The sequence below is a fragment of the Saccopteryx leptura genome, chromosome 11 (assembly GCF_036850995.1).
Source record: "Saccopteryx leptura isolate mSacLep1 chromosome 11, mSacLep1_pri_phased_curated, whole genome shotgun sequence".
Taxonomy (NCBI): domain Eukaryota; kingdom Metazoa; phylum Chordata; class Mammalia; order Chiroptera; family Emballonuridae; genus Saccopteryx; species Saccopteryx leptura.
The window spans coordinates 9,982,518-10,010,172 of record NC_089513.1 but is presented as its reverse complement, the minus strand read 5'-3'; the positions used below and the strand labels follow the sequence as shown (position 1 = coordinate 10,010,172).

The following is a 27,655-nucleotide window of genomic DNA, read 5'->3' as shown; positions in this document are numbered from 1 at the left end:
ATGGAGATGGTAGTGCTGCCGGAAGCTGGTCCGCACTGTCGTACACCCAGCTGGGCAACGCTTGTGCTGCCAGACATGAAGCAGTTGTGGCTAGCGATTGTGGTTGTAAAGTTGAATGGTCATAAGTCGAATATTTGTAACTAACAACTAAGCATGATGTTTGGTACGGCTGCTTCGTTGTTTTGTAGATGCTCTGCTTTCTGACTCTTTAAAGATAATGTAACTGTTCTCACTTCTGTAAATGCAGGAAATAATATTACTTTTTCTATTTTAAACTATAGACAGTCCTTGCTTCGCCTGGCACCATGTTAACTGAAACTTGTGAACTTCTAGGGTGTAAACCCCCCCCCCCCCCCCGCAGAGTTCCAGCGACCACTATGAAGTCACTGAACTCACAGGGAGATGTGCACAGCTGGTTCTCAGAGCCAGGAGGAGCTCTGGCTACAAGTGACAGGGGTACTGAGAAACAGCTCTCAGCACATGTAAAAACTGATACGTTCTCCACGTGTCATCAACCACATATTTCCTTAAGACCCCCCAGATAAAGAAGCATACACAGAATAGAGACAACAGTAGGTTCTATCACTTTACTTCATGTAAGAACATGTTTCAGGCCTAGGATTTCCATTTCATATCAACAAAAACAATCTATACAGAAACCCTAAGGCAACCATGTAGCATATCATGTAAACGTGCAAATATACTTTAAAACACGAGTCATTCCATAGGATCTGCAAGGTAGAGCCCTATAGAGACTAAGGGACCTACCTCAGTTGAGCTAACTTAGTACTCCTTGGCATGTCTAGCCAACGCAAAAGTACAAGGCACAACTTAGTGTTGGGGCCAGTGTACAATATACACCGTCCAATTTTTTATTTGAAAATATTAAAATAACAGTGTCACATTTGTACCTTATTATTGAATGGGACATCAGCTCGTTTCTAAAGCTTCACGAAGCATCACACTGATAACAGTTTGTGGGGACAGGACACCATGTTCCCTGAACTTAAAAGGTAAAAGACCCTTGCTACCCTATACTAAAAAAATTATATATAAGTATGTACACAGACACACCCACATCATACACAAGACACTTCCCACAACCCAAAGGGAGGCCATTCTTTTTAACAAAGGTTCCCATTATTTCATGGCAGAGTTATTTAAAAAAGACAATTTATTTACTATCGGTTTGGGTCAATTTTGCTATAAAAGACACAATTGAAATAGATAATTTTCTCCTTGAAGATAAAGACAATGCCTAATTTACAAAGTCTTTCTCTTGAGATTGCACAGTGAAAGGTATTATTTAAATACAAAAACTTGCAGCTTTTAAAGAAATTATTTATGTCTACATGGAGAAAAATGTCAACCTATCAAAAAACCAGAGCCCTGGCTAGAACCCAATTCACAATCTTTTAAGCCCAATCACAGTGGTCTTTGCTGTTTCATCACCCATCCCTGAGAGTAAAGATTCTATCATTTTTAATTTTTAATAAAGTAAATAAATTTATGCCGATGAAAATGATGCTTAATAAATTTTACAAAATATGAAATAAGCCCTATTTCATTTTAGTAAAAAAGAGAAAAGATAAACATTCTTTACAAAGACCATTATTCATAACAATTTAAAATATTTTTATCTCAATCAATTTTAGTCCTCTTTTTGCTGGGTAATTTCTGGTTCTTGCCATTCATGTATCACTCATCCCTTCCGAGCCCAATATAATTTTTGTTAATAAGAACATTTAATTGGTAACAGAGCAAAAATACATATAAAACTTAGAGGAATGCTAAAGTGAGATCTATAGCTCCCAGTGGTAAGTGCTTCACTGGAAATAATCTGAATGCCATCCAAGAGGCAAAAATACCGATGAAAGAAAGAACACACGTGGTCAACGTCTTCCTTGTTGTCTTTGGTTTAGCCTTCTTGCCCAAAATCTTCTGAAAACTTCTTTAATTTCAACAAGTCATGTTCGTTGACCGTGGGTTTTGTGTTAGCTAGTGATCGTAACATATCCGACTGTCGGGAAAGAGGGAAGAGTGTTAGTAATAGGGTAGATGCTGCATTAGTGTCCCTGTTACCGACTTTTAACTAGGGTTAGATCTGAATATTTGCAGTATACCATAAGCTTCTGATAATCAACTCCTGTTCCTCTAAATGACCATGTTTTTCCTGTGCCCAGAAACTCTCCATTGCTTGTCTTGATCTTAGCCTTCAGTAGCTCCTCCCTTCCCATCAGAGGCAGGCAGTCCCCTCAGCCTGAGGATCAGGACTCTCCAAAACATAACCACGACCTCTTCTCTGGTCTCACATGTTCTTTTCTTAAACGAGAGTGGTTTTCCAAGGGCAACTCAACAGGAATATAATAATTCGTTTATACTTATGTGATCTAAATTAATTAGAATTTTTAACTATTAGATAAAAGAGAAAAATGGTAAGAAAATAGGCTAATACTAGGGTTTCATTAACAAATTAAGTTTTAGACTATGGCTGTATTTCCTGTAAAATAGTACAGAAATAGTCAAAAGAACCAAAACTAATAAATAAATTAAGGGCTGCAAGAAAAACAGGGTTTCTGAATAAACTTCTCAGGTAAGCATTATGGTTAGTTACAACACATATACCTGCATGTGTGTATGTCCACACTCACACATGTTTGTAGACACATGTATGTTTACACACACCTTTACATCTAGGTCTACATATCATGTCAAAGCTGGTCCCCTGGAAGGTGCTGCTCATCTTGACATAAAGCTCTTTGAAAATCTGTATCTGAAGCAGAAGACTTAAAAAATGAGCGCTTATCAATAAGCGAACATAAACAGAACAAATGTGCCTTTTCAGTCACAGTTAAGTTCCCTAAAAAAATTAGGTCTTACAAAATAAAGCCTTATGGGCCCTGGCTGGTTGGCTCAGTGGTAGAGCGTCGGCCTGGCGTGCAGGAGTCCTGGGTTTGATTCCCGGCCAGGGCACACAGGAGAAGCACCCATCTGCTTCTCCACCCCTCTCCCTCTCCTTCCTCTCTGTCTCTCTCTTCCCCTCCCGCAGCCAAGGCTCCACTGGAGCAAAGTTTGCCTGGGCACTGAGGATGGCTCTGTGATCTCTGCCTCAAGCGCTAGAGTGGCTCTGATTGCGACAGAGCGACGCCCCCTGGTGGGCAGAGCATCGCCCCCTGGTGGGCGTACTGGGTGGATCCCGGTTGGGCGCATGCGGGAGTCTGTCTGACTGCCTCCTGGTTTCCAACTTAAGAAAAATACAGGCCCTGGCCGGTTGGCTCAGCGGTAGAGCGTCGGCCTAGCGTGCGGAGGACCCGGGTTCGATTCCCGGCCAGGGCACACAGGAGAAGCGCCCATTTGCTTCTCCACCCCTCCGCCGCACTTTCCTCTCTGTCTCTCTCTTCCCCTCCCGCAGCCAAGGCTCCATTGGAGCAAAAACATGGCCCGGGCGCTGGGGATGGCTCCTCGGCCTCTGCCCCAGGCGCTAGAGTGGCTCTGGTCGCAATATGGCGACGCCCAGGATGGGCAGAGCATCGCCCCCTGGTGGGCAGAGCGCCGCCCCATGGTGGGCGTGCCGGGTGGATCCCGGTCGGGCGCATGCAGGAGTCTGTCTGACTGTCTCTCCCTGTTTCCAGCTTCAGAAAAATGAAAAAAATAAATAAATAAATAAAAAATAAAAAAAATAAAGCCTTATGAATTATTTTAACTCCTTCAATATAATAGAAATATAATATTTTTATAACAAAATTATTTCAGAATTTTAGGACTGCATTATTTAAACTTTCTCCCAAGCGTTGAGAAGTAAAATAGACACCATTATGAATCCATGCGTTACGAGATTCTGCATATTTTTCACTAATCCTACTTTTTTCATAAGTCTTGACAATAACTTATGCAATATATATGAACATGTTGGTAATAATTCCTAACATTAAGACCTATAAGGCCAGGAACCTGTGTTTTTTAAAAATAGCTTAGTCGCTTAACATTAAATTTTCCTCAAAGCCTAAGAAGAGATTTTAACTGATTTTCTTTCAAGTTCAATTAATTTTTATAACTTTCTAAATGTCCAGATAGTATTAAATAAGCATGCCTAATAATGCTAGTATTTTCTAGCTAGTCTTATATAACTGAAAATTCTTATCTTTGACAAATTATACAGCACAATGCTTTAAAATTTCCCTTAAAATAAAACAGAATGTCACACCATGGAAACAATTGGCTCCAAAAGTTTGTCTCCAGGGACATCCACCCAGGTCATTTCGATGGCACCAGCGTCCCCTGGAGAACAGGGCGTTAACAGGTCATCCACCGTGTTGTTAGGGTCAGCCCGGGAAGGTCCTTGAACCTGGAGTAGAGAATAATCTACAGTATTTATTCAAACAAATTAAATAAATGTTAAGATTCAGGCCATCTTTAGGATATTTGAAAATACACTACTATTTCATGTTTCATTAAAATGTTTACTTCTGAAAATAAATAGAATATACAACAAAAAGTGGTTATATCTGGGTGATGGAATAGATTTTGCTTGATTAATGCTTTTCTATATTTTGAAATTTCCTGCAATGATCACAGGAAAAAAATGAGTTAAGATTGAAAAAAAAGAAGCAGTTACCTGCCACTAAGATTTCTCTTTTTCCCTCTAATGTTTATGAAGGGGTAATAATCCCAAGACCAAAAACAGAATCAAGTATTCTCACTTTACTGTCTCTTTCCCCACAAATAATTCAGCTGCAGGCTTTTTGTTTCTGTTGTGCCTGATGACTTCCCTCTGGGCCAGCCCAGTACTTTAGATATCTGACAGACACACAGGCAAACCTGTTCTTGGCAACTGAGGGCCGGGGAAAAGAACAGAGCCATGGAGAGGTACCACTGCTGAGGGTACGACAGGTCTAGTGTGCGAAGTGACCGGGCAGCTTGTCCTTTGTTCCTGACAAGGGCTGGCGTCGGGTTCACTGAAGCTGTCCCCAAGAGTAGGCACTGCAGAGAGCGGGGTGGACAGCTCTGGGGGGAAGGGACGGCAGCGCCGGGCAGAGGAAGCATTAATAAAACGGCCCGGCACTGCCTGAGCCTCGGCCCACGCCATTTCCCGTGGCACAGACGCGCCGATGCAGAGGAAGCATTAATAAAACGGCCCAGCACTGCCTGAGCCTCGGCCCACGCCATTTCCCGCGGCACAGACGCGCCGATGCAGAGGAAGCATTAATAAAACAGCCCGGCACCGCCTGAGCCTCGGCCCACGCCATTTCCTGCGGCACAGACACGGCTGGGAGCAGGGGTGAGTAACATCCCGGGCTCTTGGGCACCACGAGAGGTGTTCTATGAATGTGACTTCATTTCACGCTCATGGCAGCCCTCAAGTAGCGTGACCATCCCGATTAGAGATGATAAAAGTGCACCTTCAACAGATAATGTAGCAATCTGCTCAAGAAGATACAATTAATTGTGGAGTCAGTCTTCTAATTCAGGTTTTAACTCAAGATCATTACAAACACTTCCACTGTGGTATAGAAGACACACGTGCATCAGTCATGCTGTATGAGGCCTGTCATGCAACACTGGGTAATGTGTGCCCACAGCTTTTCCGGATTCTCCCATCTGCGTTGGTGAGTAACACGGGACACTGCTGTCCGCAGCAGGAGGGTGGTAAGCAGTACCTACTCCACTGTGCCTTCAATGGGGATCCCAAGACTGGGGTCGTTCTGCCCAATCTAATCAGCCGTCTACGCTGAGCTAGTCTAGGCAGACAGACAGGGCACGGGAGGGGCAGGGCAGCCCGGCTAGGACTCCACCCTCGGCGCACCTCCCTGGGCAGGAGGGCAGCCCGGCTAGGACTCCACCCTCGGCGCACCTCCCTGGGGAACTGCAGCTGTCGGCTCCAGCCGTGCCGACATACTCTGTAACCCTCAAGTCCCAGCTGAAGCTCACACTCACGCCTGAGCTGAACTGTCTAAAGGAGGCCCATGCTCCTCTTGCCTTGTGTGTGGGACCCAAGGACACAGGAAAAGAACACAGTGCCAGGCACGTCAATATTCAAACGTTAGCTATTACTATTTTTACATTGTTAATGTGGTACAAATATACCCGATTCTGCTCTAGGATACTCTAGTTACATAGATGTAACTATACATTTCAGTTTCTACACTTTCATCAAAATAGGAAGTACTTCAAAATTCACTGCATATAAAATTTAAAGCCACTTTTAGGTCTATTAATAATGGCTCACTAATATATAAACTCTACAGAAAAACTCTTTTTGCTGTATATTTGTAGAAATGTCATTATAGAGGTGACACAGGTAACCCGATTATGTACATGTCCCTGTGCAGGTCTGCAGCACTGTCTGCCTGTCTGCGTGAGGCCCTGTGTGCTCAGCACCCACTCAGGTCTCCTGAGTACTTCCCTTCAATGAAACGGAGGTGTGTTTATGATGGAAATCCATATATTTATTATGCTAAACTAACACCTTCCTAAAACTGAACACAAACCAATGATGGTCTTGAAATCCAAGTTTAAAAGCAGAGGAGAGGCTGGACGAGCGCCTGTCACCTTTCTGAAGTGCGTGGCCGACTGCACTTTCCTGACCGGCTGCATCAGGGCGTCGCGCACAATGATGCTGATGTCCGCACCAGAGTAACCCTCGGTCTTCTTCCCCAGGTCCCGGAAGTCAGTCTCCGTCAGGCTGTTCTGCGTGGTCCCCAAGTGCAGCTTAAACATTGCGGCTCGGGCGTGGGCCTCCGGCAGAGGAATATAAATTCGTTTCTCAAATCTTCAAGTGAAAACAAATTACGTCAGGAGTATTACTATATATACTTCATTTCAATTGAAAATTAGTGTCTTTTCCAGAAGACACAAGATATTTAGATAGCCTTATTTCTAGATAGTTGGTAAGTTAAGTGGGCCCATATGTGTCAGAGCTGAACACATATATGGGTTAATACAGGGAAAATATCCAGAACACAAACAAATAAACCAAAATAGCTGGGGCCAGTCGGGAGTGGTGGTCTTTCTCACATGATTTGTGGGTGATCTTGGCCATAGCTGGAGTTCATGGCCCACCATGTCCCCCAGGGTTACAGAATGACACTCTGAACTCCTGATCAGAAGACTAATACGATCAACAATATGAAGAGATGACAAAATAATTCTCTAAATTCAAAATAGTAAATGTACTTAAAATCTTTTAGAACATATATGTATTACACAAAATGCCAACTTTATTATAATGGGTATCATAAACAAACACCGTATTTTAGTAGCAATAACTTTGCTCGCCTTGTTAGAATTTCAATATTTGGAGATAAGGAGAAAGCAATGAGGAAAAACTTAAGTGGTTTGTGAAGATGTGTTTTGTTTTTTTCTCTCCAGGTAATTCTCTATAAATTTTCCATTATCTCTAAAGATGGGCCAGCTTCAAAAATAGCCCATTTCCTTTCTTGGTACCGGGTGGTAAACCAGCATCCTGGAAAACCACCAAGTGGTGGGATAAGAGTGGCAAAAACGGAAGCGTTCATGTTCACCCTGCAAATGAAATACCGGGAATAGAGAACTATGCAGCAGTAAAAATTCATCAGAGTGGGTATCTCCTATAGCTCAAGTTTCACATGCAGTTTAGAAATTACAGGCATACATTTTTAATTGAAAATATATCTCATTATCCTTCAACTTGTATGACTGTCATTTTGCTGAAGTTTTACATAAAGGTTCTTCATTGAAATATCTAACTATATTTGTAAATTTCTGAAGCATCTACTAAGCTTACTAAGCTTGAGCAAAACGAAAGGTCAGTGTTAAATATTATCTTTTCCAACATGAAAGATTTCAGTGTGTGAAAATCTTGTATCTTCAATATAACAGACAGACAGACAGAGAGATGCTTGCCTCTCTTCCCCCAAGGCAGAGGGACAACAGGGGTGGGGCACATTAAAAAAGATTCTGACTCCTCACCAGACAACGGGAACTCTCACTCACTTGGTACCTCTGTAGTTAGAAATAAGATATTCACTGTAGCTCATACCTTCGCCTGATGGCAGAATCCAGAACCCAGGGTATATTTGTAGCTCCCAGAACCAAAATTCCGTCATTGTCCACACCAACCCCTGAATGACAATAGACATTGTTTTAATAATTTGTTTTAGTGGTCGTTAAACCTCATCTCTACACTCTGTTAACAATGTGATGCTTCAATGTCAAAGTACATCAACTCGAGAGTCTCTCTCTGAAAAAAAACTACACTGAATCAAATATTAAATTACTAAAATATGACGCAAAAATATTCCCAAGAATTGAACCTCCTGGACTGTGAACAATTATTAATATTTTTTTCAAAATATTTCGAGAGACTCCATTTTAAGTCTCTGTATTCCTTTTGCCGACACTGCTTGGACCAGCAAGTCCTGCAAGGTGATTACGGCGGATGGCAGCCAATCAGAGCGAGCAGTCTGTGGGCACCAACAACTTCTGCGTGAGCTGGTCCACATCTGTTTCAACAATGGCGTGCAATAAACAGAAAGTGCTTCAGAACCAGTGACTCCACCTTGCATCTGAACTAGGAACTCTGTCTTAATCCTCCTCGCCGCTTCACTTTCGTTTTCACTGCGTGAACCACACAGAGAATCGATTTCATCGATGAAGATAATGGAAGGTTTATTCTCTCTGGCAAGTTGGAATAAGTTCTTAACTAGCCTAAAAATAAAGAAAAGCTTTCAGTTCCTGAAAAACAGCAGACAATACACAACAAGGAAAAGATGAGAACAAAGCAATATACAACACCACATGAATTCTGCAGATTAAAAAGCCTCACCATGTTTTAGTCCAGAAAATAAGAATGCTACAATTGGATAATTTATTTCACGATTTACTGAACTGTACATGTTATCTTTTCCTTACAAAATAGGGATTAATTTGAGAGAAATGAACACCTACATTACGTCACCTCTCTGAATGTCTACTAATGATATAGGAAACCAATTACTTTATAGAGTGATACTTAGTGACTACCAGGCAAAGAAAAAAATTTTAAAAATCAATTTATTACTCACTTTTCACTCTCACCTAGCCACTTAGAAACAAGGTGGGAGGAGTGTATAGAAAAAAATGTTGAGTTGTTTGCTTCTGTCGCTACAGCTTTGGCTAAATAGGACTTTCCTGTTCCAGGTGGCCCAAATAACAGGATTCCCCTCCAAGGTGTTCTCTTGCCTAAAATGTGCATGAGAAAAACAACATGAGAATTTCAAGACTGTTGATTTCAGTTACCACAGACATCATCCATCCTGAAGAATACTGCAAAGAGGTTTTCAGTCTAAAGCAATCAATAAAATAAAAACATTTTTTTTAAATTATTTTATTTATTCATTTTAGAGAGGAGAGAGAGAGGGAGAGAGAGAGACAGAGACGGGGGAGGAGCTGGAAGCATCAACTCCCATATGTGCCTTGACCAGGCAAGCCCAGGGTTTCGAACCGGCGACCTCAGCATTTCCAGGTCGACGCTTTATCCACTGCGCCACCACAGGTCAGGCAAAATAAAAACATTTTTTAATAAATCAAAGGTAAGCCTTAAATGTATTTTATTTGCTCTTTTTAAAGGCCACTTTGTCAAAAGTGTGTTTACATGAACATAAGCCTTCTAACAGAAGTTCATTTGCTTGCTTGCTCATTCATTCAACCACTAAGACAATGTGCAGACAGAGAGCTATGAATACAAAAGGAACTCTGCCCTCCACCGGCTCACACTCTGGTGGGGAAAAACTGTTCAGTTAAAAGGCACTCTGACCATGTACTGTGTGCACTGCTTGTTAACAGAATAGTCGGAGAAACTACAGATATCCCCAGGGGGGAAAGCAGCTGAACATGTTTTCTTTTAAAAATGTATGACTTTTAGAGGAATGAAACTAACACAGTTTGTTGTTGTTGTTATTTTTACAGAGACAGAGAGAGGGATAGACAGGGACAGACAGACAGGAACGGAGAGATGAGAAGCACCAATCATTAGTTTTTCGTTGTGCGTTGCAACACCTTAGTTGTTCATTGATTGCTTTCTCATATGTGCCTTGACCGCGGGCCTTCAACAGACTGAGTAACCCCTTGCTTGAGCCAGCGACCTTGGGTCCAAGCTGGTGAGCTTTGCTCAAACCAGATGAGCCCATGCTCAAGCTGGCAACCTCGGGGTCTCGAACCTGGGTCTTCCACATCCCAGTCTGATGCTCTATCCACTGCGCCACCACCTGGTCAGGCAAAACTAACACAGTTTGGTTGACCCCTTGTGAAGTTCTGCTCAATTCTTGATTCCTTAAGGAAGCATGGGTTATTATTACTAGTAGCACACTCTCATTCAAACCACTGGGTAATGATAAGGGGACTCTACCTTAAACCCAAGTTCTCCCAACTTAACATGTATACAAACCAACTGTCTCTGCATCTCAATTTTGCTAACGAGAACTTACCATGCTGCCTAAATAAATCAGGCTGGGTTACACCTGGCAATAAAATACTAAGTCTACACTGAAAAAACTGCTGAGTGCCCACTGCACATGGGTACACAGTGTCTGCAGAAGAATGACAGGCAGATAACTAACAGCAAAACTAAATATTCTTATAGTTTTGTTTCAAAAGCTTCAACTCTTACTTGAATTCTATTTTCCTATTTCAGATGTCTGCAATTATAAATCGGTGTTCCTTAAGGATGTTAAATATACCACTGGTTGTATATAAAGTGCTTTTAGGGAGTATATATATACTTCTTATTTAAATAACTATCTTTTTCATGTGTATTAGAAAAATACTAATTTTTTCATTTATAGTAAACACAAACAGTCTTAAACGTTACTAAGTGAAGTGAGATGGAAAAGTTCATGGTCACCTGGGGAGGAAGGAGGCAGAAGGACTCTAGGTTACTAGGGGCGTTTTGTGGCCTGGTTGATGACTGTGCAGGCGTGCAGTCAAAAAAAGTAAAAAATCGGCCCTGGCCGGTTGGCTCAAGGGTAGAGCGTCGGCCTGGTGTGCAGGAGTCCCGGGTTCGATTCCCGGCCAGGGCACACAGGAGAGGCGCCCATCTGCTTCTCCACCCCTCCCCCTCTCCTTCCTCTCTGTCTCTCTCTTCCCCTCCCGCAGCCAAGGCTCCATTGGAGCAAAGTTGGCCCGGGCGCTGAGGATGGCTCTATGGCTTCTGCCTCAGGTGCTAGAATGGCTCTGGTTGCAATGGAGTGGCGCCCCCAGATGGGCAGAGCATCGCCCCCTGGTGAGCACGCTGGGTGGATCCCGGTCGGGCGCATGCAGGAGTCTGACTGCCTCCCTGTTTCCAACTTCAGAAAAATACAAAAAAAAAAAAGTAAAAAATCACCCATCTTATTTATGTCAATCTGTTTACACATACTTCTTAGCACATGCATTGACTTAACAAACATGGAATCATACCATACACATTTTAGAACTTGCTTTTGGATCTTTAATTTTTCCATTGATTTCTTGGGGGGGGGGGTGAGAGGGAGAAGAAAAGGGAAAGAGAGAGAAGCATCAACTCATTCTTCCACTTAGCTGCTCCATTTAGTTGTGTGCTCATTGATTGCTTGTCGTACATACCGTGACTGGGGACAGAACCTGTGACCTCTGGAGCACTGGGGTGACGCTCTACCCACCGGACTACCCAGCCAGGGCAGCTCTTTCGTCTTATTCATATCCGTGGCCATTCTCCCATGTTGATTACAACGCAGTTCTATGCTTCTGAATGTAGATGTGCACTCTGTTTAACGAGTGCACAGCCTTCCACTGCGTGGTGATTTGCCCCACATCCAACTGGTTGACAATTAGACTGTTTTGCAGTATGTATAGTGAAAATATGTATGTGCACATGAAATAATTATCTTTGTGTAAAGACATGACACAGTCTTAGAATTTATTCAAGGTAATAACTCATGACATGGTGATAAGAATTCACAATGCTCAACCTCAGTCATCTATGTGGTTTTGGAAAATCATCAAAAAAAAAGTAATTTAAAAGCCGTCTCACCCGTAAAAAGATGAGGAAATTTAATCGGCAGTATCACAGCCTCCTTAAGTGCTTCTTTGGCTCCTTCCAGGCCCGCGACATCGCTCCATTTCACGTTGGGTCGCTCCATTATAATGGCTCCTGCAAAAAATGATGTCAGCTTTAAGTTTAGGAGAACTACTTCATCAAAGTTAGAAGACAACAGGAAGTAAGGATGTTAAAGAAATATAAAACGTCTGGAAGAATGTTATGTACTAAAAACGTTTCTGAAGAAGTGTGATGAGAAAATAGTTGGGAATAGGGAGTAGTCCGTAGGAGTCAGGAACCCGGGGTGGATGGCTAGATGACCCAGGGTTAGTCACTGTCCTATGACTGCTTCCTCACTGTGGGATGGAAACACTATCAGCCCGAACTACTCACACAGGTTAGTGTAAAGGTCAAATGACATCATAAATATTAGAGTGGTTGGAAAAGCACCAAACATTACCTTACAGCACTAATTCTGGGAAATCGAATGTGCTCATTCAATGGGGGTTGCTCTACTATTTCTCCTTTTAACCAAACAACAACAAAACTGGTGACCGAATTCTTTCCTTTCACCACCAAAAGAAAAGATACTTAACACATTTAACTGAAGACAGATAGAGGGATAGATAGATAAAAATGAGGGACGGTAGGGGAAGGGTGTAAGGGAAGAGGATGATAGAAGAGAGAGAGAAAACATACTCCTGTAGATTTGTAACACTGAGATTTGCCAGATTTTCTGTTTGGGTTCTATACAGACCTATTTACAAGTTTTGTACATTAACAAAATTATTTAAATAATTTAGTTTTTGAACACTATATACTTAAAGGCCATAGCAATTATTGGAGTAAGATTTCTTTTAATATAACTACTGGCAAAACTCTTTAGCTTATCTTTCATCAAAAGCTTTTCCAATTTTCCAGTATATAGAAATTGCTCTGCTACAAACTACTAAGCAGTCTGTTCCAAGGTGGCATGTGATTAAGTATAAAATACCACCACTTACACCATCTACCAGTTACCTACGAAATCAGTGTTATGGGTATTTCTTCTCATAAGGAAATACCATCTATTATTCTAAAGTCGTTATACTCTGCAACTTCCCTAAATTATGAAAACCTTTAGCTATGACTGCAATGAAGGAAAACCATTGCCCCTTACACATGCTGAAAGTTCAGACTAAAAGCCCACTCACTCTCTCCTATGTCCCCTTCAGATCAGTAACCTTACATGAGAAAGTAATTTGTCATAGACAGGATTTGTGTTAGTAAAAATAAGTAAATTTACTTCATATATAAGTATCATCTGGTCAACTAAAGTTTTTAACTATAAATTTTCTAAATATGCCATAAATAATCTTCATGTTAACTAATAATTTTTTTCCTTCAAATTTAAAGGTGATTTTGGAATGTTTAGTGATAAAAAATTATGTAAATAAAAGTAATATTAATTACTAGACATTGCTTAATGGTTTGTAAAATTAAAAGTGGGAAGGATATTATCGGAAAATAAAGGCCAAATAATTCAACCGTTTTCAATTACATAAATTTACCCTGTCTTTGATTATAGTACTTAGTATAATAATTTTGTTTAATTTCATTTAGCTAACAGAAAACTCCTATCATGAACTCTAACATTTTTAAAAATTTTATTTATTGATTTGAGAGAGAGAGAGAAAAACACTGATCTGCTGTTCCACTTACTTCTGTAGTCACTGGTAATGCTCGTATGTGCCCTGACCTGAGACCGCATCTCCAGCCCTGCTCTATCAGGACACCACCACCCAACTGAGCTGCCTGGCCAGGGTCACAAACTCTTTAGTTTTAACAATCAAATACTACAGTTGATGTCGTAACCTAAAACAGAAGTAAAAAACTTAAATTTCAGGAAAATAACAAAAGAGTAAAAATATATTATACAATATTTTATTATACATCATATTATACAAATCCATCAGCAAACCATTAAATAATTAAGATGGTAAAAAGGGTTCTCAGATATGAAAGACTGGGACTCGTTTCATATTCTACTTCCTCCTAAAATTCCAAATAGATTTCCTCATTTAAATGTCTTAAGCATTTCTATTTTTTATATACTGCTAGTTTTTAAAAAAATCTTTCTAATTAAAAACTGAGCTGTATCATTTTCAAAATTAAAGATACAATCCAATTTCCACCTGGAGTGGGTGGGCTAGTCTGGAGAGAAAGGAAACAAACCAACTCAGAAAGAACAGAGAGAGAAGCGGTCTGCCTTTTTTTTTTTTTTTTTTTTTTTTGCATTTTTCTGAAGCTGGAAACGGGGAGGCAGTCAGACAGACTCCCGCATGCGCCCGACTGGCACGCCCACCAGGGAGCGACGCTCCACTCTGTGGCGACCAGAGCCACTCTAGCGCCTGAGGCAGAGGCCACAGAGACATCCCTGGTGCCCGGGCCAACTTTGCTCCAATGGAGCCTCGGCTGCGGGAGGGGAAGAGAGAGACAGAGAGGAAGGAGAGGGGGAGGGGTGGAGAAGCAGATGGGCGCTTCTCCTGTGTGCCCTGGCCGGGAATCGAACACAGGACCTCCGCACGCCAGGTCGACGCTCTACCACTGAGCCAACCGGCCAGGGCCAGCGTTCTGCCTTCTACCTGAAATAAGGCCGCTTGACATGAACCACTGGGCTGCTCACCCAAACCCCCTGAGGACCAAGTGCGTGTCCCCACTGCCCTAGGCGTGTGTGGCAGTGAGAACTCAGTTCTGTCCTTGGACTACATCCACCACTGAAGTTCTAGGTATACAAAAATACCTTCATTAACTGTAGTGTTTTTAAGATACTATCCTTATAGTATTCTCCTACACGTCTCTGTGGCACTGGAGAGACAAATATAATAATATCACCAAGATGAAGAGACGAGTGCAGCAAGGCTAAACATCTGCCAAACTAGGTCTATTCGCCCTTCACTAACCAAGCTGAGCCTACATAATGGACAGCTGTCCCGCTGTGCATTCTATCTGGCAAGACTCAAATGAACAAAATACATAAACTTCAACTTGAAAATAATTTAGCTAACATACTAAAAAGCAATCCAATCTCAATCACTAAAGCAGCCAGCAATTAAGATTACTTTTTAGATACACAGAACCACCATTTATTGAGTTCCTAGGATTTGTTAAATATAATACTAGGCAACTTTTACATTGTCAGAAATCTTTTACTAGCCCTGGACAGAAATTATTATTAATCTGCATTTTAGAGCTAGGGTGTCAGACTCTGAGATGTTAGGGAACCTGTCCAAGACTGAAGTAGCCGACCTGGGGGAGAATCCAGATCTGAATGGAGCCTAACCCTGCGGCCCCTCCACTACGCCACTAGGCTCTAGTCAAGGAGAATGAAAGGGTCCCTTCTGTGGGGAAGGTAACAACAGAGTGGAAAGAGATGAACACAGAGGGCAGGGCTGAGACAGAGTAAGAAAGCAGATGAGGAAGAGCAGGCAGGCAACATGAAAAAACTCATCAATAAAGAAGCTACAGCAATAGCAATAAAAACCAACAGTAAATCCTAAGTCATTCTGTTCCTCTAACCGGAAATTTTAAACTACCTCAGATTTGGTAGTGTGTTATTATTCTCAGTGTTACCGTCTCTAAAAAGGGGCAAATAAGACAAAATGAAAGAGAATCAGTCAACTCACAGGCTTTTTAAGGCAGATAAAAAACTAAGCACTATTTTTACTGCATGGGAGAACCCCAAACTCATCAGAGATCCTACAGAGAAAATCCTATGAAAACCAGCATGTGACCACAAGGAATTAAAGCTAGCTCTTAAACCTCATTTAAATAAAGGAAGGGGTGGGAGTGGGGAGCAATTCAAATAGACAATTCACTATGAGTTTTTAAAAAAATAAGATAGTAAATTGAAAAAGGAAATCTAAAGCAACCTTGCAGTTGACTCTGTAGTTTCCTTGTTTCAGGGTCATCAGATTCTCCTTCCCCATCACTGTCATTCCTAATGAAAAGAATTCAATATATTCAAACGGCCACTCAGTGCTATCAAAATAAGGCAAAAATGCAGGACAAAATAACTTGAAATATTTGTTTAAGTGGTAAAATAAGATATTCACATTAAAAGATACGCTTTTTAAAACTACTTTTAAGAATGCATTCAGTAAACTACTAAGCAGGCATATTACCCATCAGTATGGAATCATGAACAAGGGGCAAAAAGACCAGAATGAGGTCAGGAACAAATTCCCACGACATACTCTGTATTACTATGTATGTGTCAATGCACAGATGCATGCCCCACACCTCACCCCACGGAAGATGGAAGATGAATCACAGGAGAGTTGTAAACAACAACAAAGACACCAGAAGCAGGCAAACAATATATTAGAACAAGAAGCCATAACTAGGAGGGAAAACCCAACATTCTTTATTTAAGGTATAAAGATCTGTAACCCTAAGTCTGGGGTTTCCAAGGAATAAATGAAGCTTCTGATGAAAATGAACGAGCCCAACGAACAAGACATCTCATACTGAGAATTTACTCTGAGGAAAATCATTTAAACTGAGTCCAAGGATTTGGCCACAGGGATAACATGCCCACACTGTTCATTCACAATAGGGAAAGCAGAATGATGTATGTTCAATTACATACATATGTAATTGTATGATAGAACACACTGCAATCTTAATAAAAATGATGTTGTAAAAATAGTTTATTGAAGATGATCATGATACATGTTGCAAGTAGCAAAAAAAAAAAAAAAAAAAAAAAAAAAAGAGCACTGCATCATTTTTTGAATATAAGACATAAAGTCTGGTAAAAAAAAAAGTCTGACACGTTTTAACCCAAAATGAGATTGCCTTGGTTGTCACAGGATGGTGGGGGCAATGGGCGAGGTAGAGATTGTAAACTGGTTCCCTTGACACTCACACCAACTTCCTTCTACCTCCTTCTACCACGCTTTTCTGTACAGTAAAGGCCACACCAACCAACTCTGCCCTTCCTAGGCTCCCTTGCAGCTAGGGCTCAATGAGACTAAAGTTTCTGCAAGAAAGAAGCAAGTAACTGAGGCAGGGCCTGCATGCAGGATCACCCCACAGCGAAAAGCCCCGCTCTGCTGAGGGGGCTGTGGCAGAGCTCCGACAGCCCCCTCCCTAGCACTGAAGTGACTGGCAGGGGAGCTGGCAGCAGTGGGCCCCTGCCTCAATGACCCCATCGGAGCTGGGCACTCCTCCTAGCGATACGGAATCCCAGCCGGATTCCCTGGCTTCCAGACTCTGGAAGGTGATCCACCATCATGAATCCCTTTTAGCTTACACTGGCCAAAGTGGCACTGCTGGTCAATTCAGAACAGGCATCCCCTTGCTAGGCAGCCCCTCAGCGAAGAGCAGCACAGTGTCTTCACGCCAGACTGAGAGCCTCAACTCTCGGAGAACACTTCTGCTGGCAGGGAGCCTGGGGGGGGGGGGTCGAGGGCCTAGGTTTCACCCCAACAGTTTCACCCCAAGTTTGGAGCCCCAGTCTTCAAATGCCCCACATTTGCTATGACAGCGCTGCAGTTACAGAAGGTAACATGTCTTCTATGGCACAGAAAATCCCCAGCTCACTGAACAGAGAATATAAAGCCTTCAGCTCATAATTTTCTTTGCCCCCCCCCCGTAGCCGGAAGCAGCCAGTTAACTCTAGCTCTTACATTACTCATGTCCCTCAAACTGTTCTATGGTAGTAGCCACCAAGTCCCCAAAGCACTGCCTTCAAGGTGTTCCATTCCTGGTGATCACAGGGGATTGGCTAAGTGGCCTGTGTCCCTGCATGCCATGAACTACGAGTATCACATCCTCCAAAGCTAACAGGAGCGTCCTGACTTCACACCCAACTGGCCAAAGCCCATCCCAGAAGCTCATTTTCTTACAGTGCGTTGTCATCTGGAACCACTCCCGGCCCCAATTAGCAGGCTGGTCAGTGGGCCTGCACAGAGTACGTTCCCACTGCAGAGTACGTTCCCACTGCTGGGCACAGTTCGGCACGAACCTACGATACTGAACAACGCACTCTGCATCTCGAAGTCACACCCCTCCTACCCGGGGAGATATTCCAAACCTGGGTTTTCATGTTTATAAATTATGCTGTGTTGCTTTACAATGACAAAATAAAAGCATATCTAAAGCAAATCCACGTTAAAAAACTTTACATAAGAGATCCAAAATTGTTCTTTATTGGAGTCCTTTTCCATTTTGTCTATGTGGTTAGTGCGGACTGAGTCAATACTACTAACCAAAGATTTAATTCACAGATCACTCCTACAATTTTAAATCCAGTGTTACATCATGGCTGGAGGGACGTGGACTGAGGACCAGTCCCACCACTGTTTTCTCCTATTACTCCCAAGTGGGCACAGAGGGTCATCTGAGTGTGTCTCCCCTTAGGCTTGATAAAACAGGGGCTGGGCCACTTCCTCTGTAATAACCAGAGAGTAAACGTTTTAGGTTTTGTGGGTCACACAGTCTGCTGCAACTTCTCAACCTTGCTGGAATAGCCAGAGAGCAGCCACAGAAAGCAGGTACAGGAGTGGTGAGACTCTGTTCCAGTAATACTTCATTTACAAAACAGGCTGCAGGTCAGCCCACACCTAGTTTAAACAACAGAGATTTACTTCATAAATAAATCTTTTCACACTTAATCTTTTCATTAGATACAATAGAATCTACACTCTGAAATACATACCCCTTCTCCTCAGCCAGACCCGGCTGGCCCTCCTTCACTGGCTTCTGTGGTTGCTTCTCCTTCTTCTTCAGGTATTCCTTTAGCTTCTCTGCTCTGTCGAGATACTCTGTACACTTGGCCCTGATACTTTGCTTGGCCTTCTCACCCTGCGCTTCATCTGTTAAAGCGAAACAAGAGAGATTTTTTCCATTAGTGTTTCATCTAGACACTTCCAAACCAAGCTCTCAGAAACACTTTCAAACAAGAAAGATCTATTTGGGGGGAGGAAGGTCATCTCCAACTCATGGTAACCAAGGATTTTCAATTCCTTTCTATTCCTTCTCTGCAGGGTTGGACGAGGTATGAGGTAGGAAGAGGTATGAGCAAGGCACTAGGATATTTTAAGTTAATGTTGGCTCATAAGAAATTATTTAATAATCTGTGGGTTTCATATTCTTCATTTTGTGCAGAGTTGAAAGCTGCTTCTCACATAAAACCAATTATAAGACAAACAGAAGTAAAACAATATTCACCATTTTCAGATTATAAACAGCGATAGAAATCCCACCTATGTGTACACTGAATAAACGAATTTCACCACATATAGGCAGGCCTCTGTGAGAGCTGTCTGAAAAGTGGGTTTTAGCAATATACACAATGCATGGGATTAGCCCCACGTCTTATATGTTAGGATTTGTTCTTACTTTGAAAATGCTGAATTATCCAATTGCTAAAATATATTTAAAAATAACTTAAGTTGATCAGAAAGACGTCTTTTCTAACATCTTATTTCACCCGTGTTCAGCATTAGGCTGAAGCTGCACGGAGGTAGCAGTTTTTACCCACTTCCCTCATGGCTGTATCCTGGTGCCTGGCACACAGTGCCCAGCACACGGTAAACACCCAATTCAGGACATACATTAAAAAGTTTCCCAACCCATTTTGACAATGGGATTTTCAAAAAGATACTTAGAAAATGAGTAGATTCACAGTACAAAGTCTGGGTAAAATAAGAACTTATTTCCACTGACTCGGTGACATTTTCATCCGCTCACTAGCTGTGTCCATTTGAGAGCTCAGTACCTAACGCACCCAGATGTGCATGACAATGCTGGGGGAACCCTGTTTTACAAGTTGATGGTTAGAGTTTTCTCCCATTGTATGGCAGTTTTCATAAATGAAATAGAATGAATTTTTCTTTTTTGTGTTTAAAAACAAACAAGCAAGCAAACCAACCAACCCGGCCTTACATTTAACCACGTGGAGAAAATACTGCACCGCATGTTGGTAGAGCTGAAGGGCTTCCTCATAGTTCCCGGCTTTGTCTTCCTGGGCAGCTTTGCCAGCAAGATCTATCGCTTTCTGCAGGAAGAGAAGCAAAACCATACCATCAAAATCAGAGCGTAAGTGGAAGGTGGAAGTAAATAACTGACTTGGAAGTAGTTGTGTGCTTTTTAAAATAAAAACAAAACAAATTCATCATTTTTCTAAATCATAATAACATTTTATTATAAATTATGATCAATTATAAAATGTAAATTAAATTTGTTATCTGGGTAAATGCTATCTGAATATAGGTTGATCTAGTACCAATCACTAAAATTTTCCTAAGTTTCACTCAATAAAAGTCAAGCTTAGGGCTAGTATTGGATAGTCAAATAATCTGAAAATTCAAGTTAAAAAGCATTTAGGGAAATTCTCAAAGTCAAATGCTGCTTTATCTAAAGCATGTAACGGTCAAACATAACTGAGGTCAAGTCCGTTCAGTGGCAATGGGGCAACAAAGCACCAAGAATCAAAAAAATATCCACATATTTTAACTCACTAATTAACTAAAAGGTACTAAGGGCAAAGACAGTAACCATAAAGGTCTTTCAAAAAGCAAAAACAAACCTTGGTAACTTAAATAGCAAAAAGATGCCACATATTGGGAAATTATGGAATTGTTAAAATAATATTAAGAAACACTTGTAATAACATGGAATATATTTATAATTAAAAAGTTTTTGGAAATATACAATTTTTACATGTAGCACAAGTTCAATTATATATATATATAAATTTTAAAAAGAAACAACCAAAGCACGGGAAAGAAATGGGAAGGAAATGTAACTTATCTTTGATAAGACTTAACTTTTTTCATTTTTACTTTTACATTTTCTAAAAATGTTCACAATGCACATGGACTACTTTTGAAGTATTACTTTTTAAACTCCATATGGCCAACTGATTGACAACAATGCAGAAGCAAGTAAATGGCAGAACAGGCTTTTCAAGAAACGGTGTGGGAGCAACTGCATACCCTTCAGCTGAGAGGGAGAGAGAGAGAACGAGAACTTCAACCTAACCCCACACTTGGTACAAATATTAACTCAAAATGGATTATAGACTTAAATATAAATGTGAAACTGCATATAAAATTTCAGTGCTTAGACTTGACACCAAAAGCACAACGTATAAAAGGAAAAAAGTAATACATTTTTTTCATCGAACTTCAAAACTTTCGGTTAGGATGAGAAGACACTCTACAGACTGGGTGAAATACTTGCAAACCACATACCCAGCAAAAGACTAGTATCTGGAACATACAATATAATGAACTCAAAACTCAACAGTTAAAAAAAGAATCCAAGTAGAAAATGGGCTAAAGACACAAACAGATATTTCACCGGAGGATATACAGATATAGGCACAAGAAAAGATGTTCAACATCACTAGTCATTAGAGAAATGCAAATTCAGACCACAAGGAGATGTCACTACATAGTTATCAGAATAGCTAAAATAAAAATTAGTGACAATACCAAATGGTGGTGAGCATACAGAACAACTGACCACTCACATACATATATATATTACAGGTAGGGTGTAAAATGATACAGCTACTCAGAAACTGGGTTGCTTTTTCCAAATCTAAACATGCAACTACCACATGAACCAGCATATGCACTCTTGGGCATTAATTCCAGAGGAATGGAGACTTATGCTCACACAGAAACTTGTATGAATGTACCAGATGTCCATCAACAACGACATGGTAAACAAACTCTGGTACATCCATCCCATAGAGTATTAGTACCAAAAAGAAAGGAACTTTTGCCACAGGGATGCTATGGGGGCGGGGAGAAAGAGGTAATTGTGGTTATAAAAGGTCAGGAGGAGTCCTTATGGATAGAAGTATTCTGTATCATGACTGTAGTGGTGGATACATGAACCTACATGTGACAGAACTCTACACACACACACACAAATACACAGTAGTACAAGTAAAGCTGAGGAAATCTGAACGCCACTGCTGGCATTATCGGTGTGATCATTCTGGCTGTGATGCTGCACTACACTTTTACAAGATGCCACCACGTGAGGCAACAAGGTAAAGAGTACATAGGTGCTCTGTGATTTCTCACAACTGAGTTTGAATCTATAATTACATCAAAGTAAAATTGTTATTAAACAACTATCTTTAATTTTTAAAATCTCTCTCACACACACGCACACAAGAAAAGAACAACACAGTTTATTAAAACATCCCAACTGGATTAATTTAGGTATAAAACTATTCAACAGAAACCAGTGCTAGTAGGGAAAAAATGATCATGCTTATACAGTGGTACTTTGACACATGAGTTTAATTCGTTTCATGGCCAAGCTTATGACTCAATTTGCTTGTATGTCAAATCGAATTTCCCCATTAAATTAATGGGAATGCAATTAATCTGTTCCGGCTCTCAAAAACCACACGAATATTTTGTTTTATATGCTTTTAAATAAGAAAATGTACTTTATAAATAACACACACACACACACACACACACATAATAAGAATGTAAAGAAATAAACTGGTTTATGAAGTGTATTTACCTTCCAGGTCAGGTGAAGATGCTGGCAGAGGGAGGATCCATTAGCATAACAATGGCCCTTCCCAAGCAGGAAGGTAATTAGAAATTTCACAGACAGCTGCTCAGTGCCATTTTTAACAATAAAAGTGAGCAAACTCAGAAAACACAAATTTTACAAATTCATTTGCCCAACAATCATCATTTTCTTCACTGACTTTTGGCTTTTTCACCGCACTTTCCTCGCTTTCTAGTTAGAAGCCGTTTCAACAAAAACCTTTCCATGGATGTTTGTTTCTTCTTCCCTTTCAGATCGTTCTGCAGGCCATCCAGTGGAGGGTGGCAGAAGCTCGTGATTCAAATATCCTCTTGTGACTTAAAGCAAACCCCCCCGCGAGTGACTGCTAGTCTCTCAAATTGCTCGTGATTTAAAGTGCTTGTGTGTCAAGGTACCACTGTACTATGTTAAAAATAAGCATATAATTAAGATGAGAAAGAATTATTCATGCATCCCTCCACAAAGCAATCACATGTGAAACACTGTACTGCGAAGCAGCTGCCCTCGGCCTGCATGGAGGAGGAGAGCTGTGAATGGGCAGGAGGGCTTCCCTGGGGCATCCGAGATCCTGGTTTGGAGCAGGAGGGGAAACATGTATCACATGATTTAGTACTGACAAAATGTAGAAGAGACAAGTTTCAAAGGTCAACTAGCCTGAACTTAAAACTAAATTTTCAAAAGTTGGTAAACTAGACAGGATGGAAAGTTTAGAGTCATAGTACGTGGTCCCCTGGTGTGTCAGTGTGCCGGGTTAATAGAAAACACATCTGGAAGGCTCAGTGGCTAAGCCACACAGCAGAAATAAGCTTTCTTATTCTGGCTATAATTTTCTTTCTGTATTGTTCTGAATCAATGCGCCACGCACCAGTTAGCCACATGATCTTTGTATTTCCTCATTTTATAACTCTCTGATGCCTACAACTTGTTACCACCTGTATGCTAGGCACTCCCAAATCCTCATTTCCCCAGCTGTGCCTCTCTCTCTGGTTCTACACATATGCATCCACTGCTCACTGGACATTTCTTCTCCATTGTCCCCACGTGCATTCCGAACTCAAGACAGATCACCCTGGTCCCAAATGACCCTCGTCTTATAATCCCAGAACCAATTCCTACCCACACAGATATCCAATCCAGGAACCTGGTAGAAAACCCAGACTCCCTCCCCTCTCTCACTTTCTGAATGCAGATACAAGCTGGACCATTCTTCCTCTTCAGTTGGTGTCTCATCAATCCTGTCTCCTTTATTCTAATAGGGACTAGACTCCTTTGGGCCTCACCGTCTCCCATCACACAGAACCCTGCCTAACTGGTCTCCCTGCTCCAGGCCTGCTACCAGCCAAGTTGTTCCCTGTACATTCTAAATCAAAAACCTGAGCATTTACGGTTTGATTCCCCATCTAGACCTGGATGAAGATGGATCAGTCATCTCCATGTGGCCTGCCCAGACTTATCCTCCCACCCCGCATACTCAGTTCCCGTCATACCAATCTACGAGGACAATCAGACAACTCAGACTTCGTGCCTCAGTGTACTCTCCCCAGGGGACACCTGGTCCTACTGTCTGCCTGAAGCTCTGGCTTCTCCAGAACACAGTTCAGTCACATTTGTCCTGCTGGAAAGCCCTTCTCAGCACCCTCAGGTGGCCTACATTCCCACTGCCTCCTGGACACGCTTCCCACGATCAGACAGCACCCTATTAGTCACTTTCCACATCTTTCCACATAAGTCCCTGGAAGTCAAGAATGATGTTTTGCATTTATGATTCCCCAAGAAGTACACTCCAAAAAACATTCAGGTCTGAGTCAACGTTTAATTCTATGCAGACTACATTACTTGCAACTTCTCCCAACCCTCTTCAAGGTTTATTACACTTCTAGACTGAAGATATACTATTTTTTTCTGCCTCACTGAATCCACTTTCTTGTCCAAGAATGCATAATCTTGTAGTGGAAAAAGCACAAACTTGTAAGCAGAGAGACCTGGTTTCAAAACGATCTTCATCATTAACTAACTGCGTCTTTGGGAAAATCCAGCTTTAATAAACTTTGGTTTCTTTTTTTTTCTTTTTTGTTATTTTTCTGAAGTTGGAAACGGGGAGAGACAGTCAGACAGACTCCCGCATGCGCCCGACTGGGATCCACCCGGTATGCCCACCAGGGGGCGATGCTCTGCCCACCAGGGGGCGATGCTCTGCTGCGACCAGAGCCACTCTAGCGCCTGGGGCAGAGGCCAAGGAGCCATCCCCAGCGCCTGGGCCATCTTTGCTCCAATGGAGCCTCGCTGCGGGAGGGGAAGAGAGAGACAGAGAGGAAGGAGGGGGGGGGGTGTGGAAAAGCAAATGGGAGCTTCTCCTACGTGCCCTGGCCGGGAATCGAACCCGGGTTCCTTGCACGCCAGGCTGACGCTCTACCGCTGAGCCAACCGGCCAGGGCAACTTTGGTTTCTTATACTGCAAAATTGGAATGATATTCACGGTGAAGAGTTGTTTGTAGGATTAAATGAGGTCACATCAAACACCAGGTAGACAACTAGTGCCAGTACCTTTCACTTTAAGCTCACGATCACCTCCTCTAAAATGTTTCTCATCTGTCCAGGAAGAGTTAGAGGTGCCTTTCCTTTCTGCCCTCCCAAACTAACCTCTAATTCTACTGTAGCAGTTACGGGAGTATTTTATAATTTTCATTTATAGCTATCTGCATACCTCCTTTAGATTATAAGCATCTGGCTACAGGGATTTTTGCCTTGTTTGGTGGGAAAGTTATTTGTTACTTGAGTAAGTTTCATCCATATATCCTAGGTTAGAAAGTTGAAAAGGTTGAATGAGAAAGTAGATCTGTGAACCAACCTCTAATACAGAGGTCCCCAAACTTTTTACACAGGGGGCCAGTTCACTGTCCCTCAGACCGTTGGAGGGCCGGACTATAAAAAAAACTATGAACAAATTCCTATGCACACTGCACATATCTTATTTTAAAGTAAAAAAACAAAACGGGAACAAATACAATATTTAAAATAAAGAACAAGTAAATTTAAAGCAACAAACTGACCAGTATTTCCATGGGAACTATGCTACTCTCACTGACCACCAATGAAAGAGGTACCCTTCCAGAAGTGCGGCGGGGGCCGGATAAACGGCCTCAGGGGGCCACATGTGGCCCCCAGGCCGTAGTTTGGGGACCCCTGCTCTAATAGAATTCTAACTCAGTATCTCTCCTGTTTAACACCAGCAGCTATGCTTTTCACGTGGGTCACTTTCTAGCTGACTCACTTGAGGACATCCAACAACCTAACGCAAACATAATATAAACTGATTATAGAATTAAACTGCAAACCTTCCAAAAGAAAAACAACATCAATAAATGAGTTAAAATCATGTTGTAGAACACCCAGATCACATGCAGTGTGACCACTGAAGAGCTGGTGGAGCCTGACCAGGTGGTGGTGCAGTGGATAGAGAGTCGAACTGGGATGTGGAGGACCCAGGTTCGAGACCCCGAGGTCACCAGCTTGAGCAAGGGGTTACTTGGTCTGCTGAAGGCCCACGGTCAAGGCACATATGAGAAAGCAATCAATGAACAACTAAGGTGTCGCAACGGAAAACTGATGATTGATGCTTCTCATCTCTCTTCGTTCTTGTCTGTCTGTCCCTATCTATCCTTCTCTGACTCTCTCTCTGTCTCTGTAAAAAAAAAAAAAAAAAAAAAGCTGGTGGAATAACACTAGTTAACTGACAAACCAAAAGGGATGATGACAGAATGAAAATCACTTTTGATACTCAAAGGAACAATACTTTTATCCAATGACCGATATTTTTTTCCAAGTACATTTACCAAAAGACACTTTCTGAATGGGGCTACAAAAACTATCCTTAATTGAAGACCATTGCATGTGAGTTTCATGCAATCTTGTTGGAAAAAATACATGAATAAGTACATATGTGATTTATTCTCTGTTCTAAGAAAAAAGTCACAGTTGCAATTTTAATATTTTATGAAAGATATATTCATTTTCATAATCTTTTGGATCCACTGTCAAGATAAATTAAGTCCCAAGCAAGCTCCTTCCTCCTCCGCTCTTTTCTGTGAAATGTTGGTCTCCATTTAAATGACTTTACTTTCAGAGGTCTTTCTTCAGGATCAGTGATCCTGAGTTAACTAAGTCCTCCATTACCCTTGGTGCCTGAACCAGGCGCTCAATAAGTGCCCCTTCAACCAATTACTGCTAAGACCACGACAAGGATTCACTATAGGTATTCACTATACCTATGGATTCACTCTACTCTTCTGTCCCGAACTGGGCGACTTGGAGGCCAAATCACATGCTAAATAAACCCCACTGAAGCCCAGGTCTCTTCTGAAGATAGGAGGCACTTTTCAGAAATGTCTCAATCAATGTCCACCCACAGCGGTCTAGCGATTCAGTATACGTTCGTGTGATTCCATGGTTTGTGTACAAAATACCGTGATCGCCGCGGTGGGGGGTGGGGAGATAGCGCCCCAAATGAAGTAACGTTCCCTAACCTTACATACTACACACTGGAGCCACAGAGGAGTTCCCTGAGCACACAAACACATGGGTTCAGTGACCCCACGGATTCTTCCGAGCCCAAGGCCGTCCTCACGTTTCTACTGACCTGACAGCTCGCAAGCAAAGAGGGGCTCGGAGCGGGGCGGGGCGGCTCCCTCCTTCTCCTCCTCCCCGCCCTCCCCCCCCCCCCCCCCCCCCCCCCCCCCCGCCCTCCCCCCCCCCCCCCGCCCTCCCCCCCCCCCCGCCCCGCGGCCCCGGCGCTCCTGGGGGAGGGAGGCGATACCTGGAGGTTGGGCGAGGACGCCATGGCGGAGGTCCGAGGCGGGTCCCTGGGGAGGTCCGAGGGCACAGGACTAGACCAACAGCGGCGGCGTCGAGTCGCGCGCGGGCCAGCACCAAGCGTGCGCAGGCGGGTGGCTCTGGCAGCGGCCTCCCTCGCGGAACCTGTCCCCTAAACAACCCACAGCCGCCAGACCCTCCTCAAAACACTTCCGCAATCCCGAGCCCCCACCGGGCTCTCGTCCCGCCTCCGGCAGGGCA

General features: G+C 42.3%; 1 protein-coding gene across 1 annotated transcript; it reads right to left on the bottom strand.

The window, feature by feature from the left end:
- Positions 1-573: 573 nt before the first annotated feature.
- On the bottom strand, positions 574-27,655 carry VPS4B (vacuolar protein sorting 4 homolog B). Its single transcript, XM_066352868.1, has 11 exons — positions 27,399-27,655; positions 19,943-20,054; positions 18,714-18,870; positions 15,922-15,989; positions 12,005-12,124; positions 9,042-9,198; positions 8,537-8,685; positions 8,018-8,099; positions 6,550-6,769; positions 4,205-4,345; positions 574-2,020 (listed from the first exon to the last, which is right to left on the bottom strand). Exons 1-11 carry the CDS (start codon positions 27,420-27,422, stop codon positions 1,919-1,921), a joined length of 1,332 nt encoding a protein of 443 aa, XP_066208965.1. The 5' UTR covers positions 27,423-27,655; the 3' UTR covers positions 574-1,918.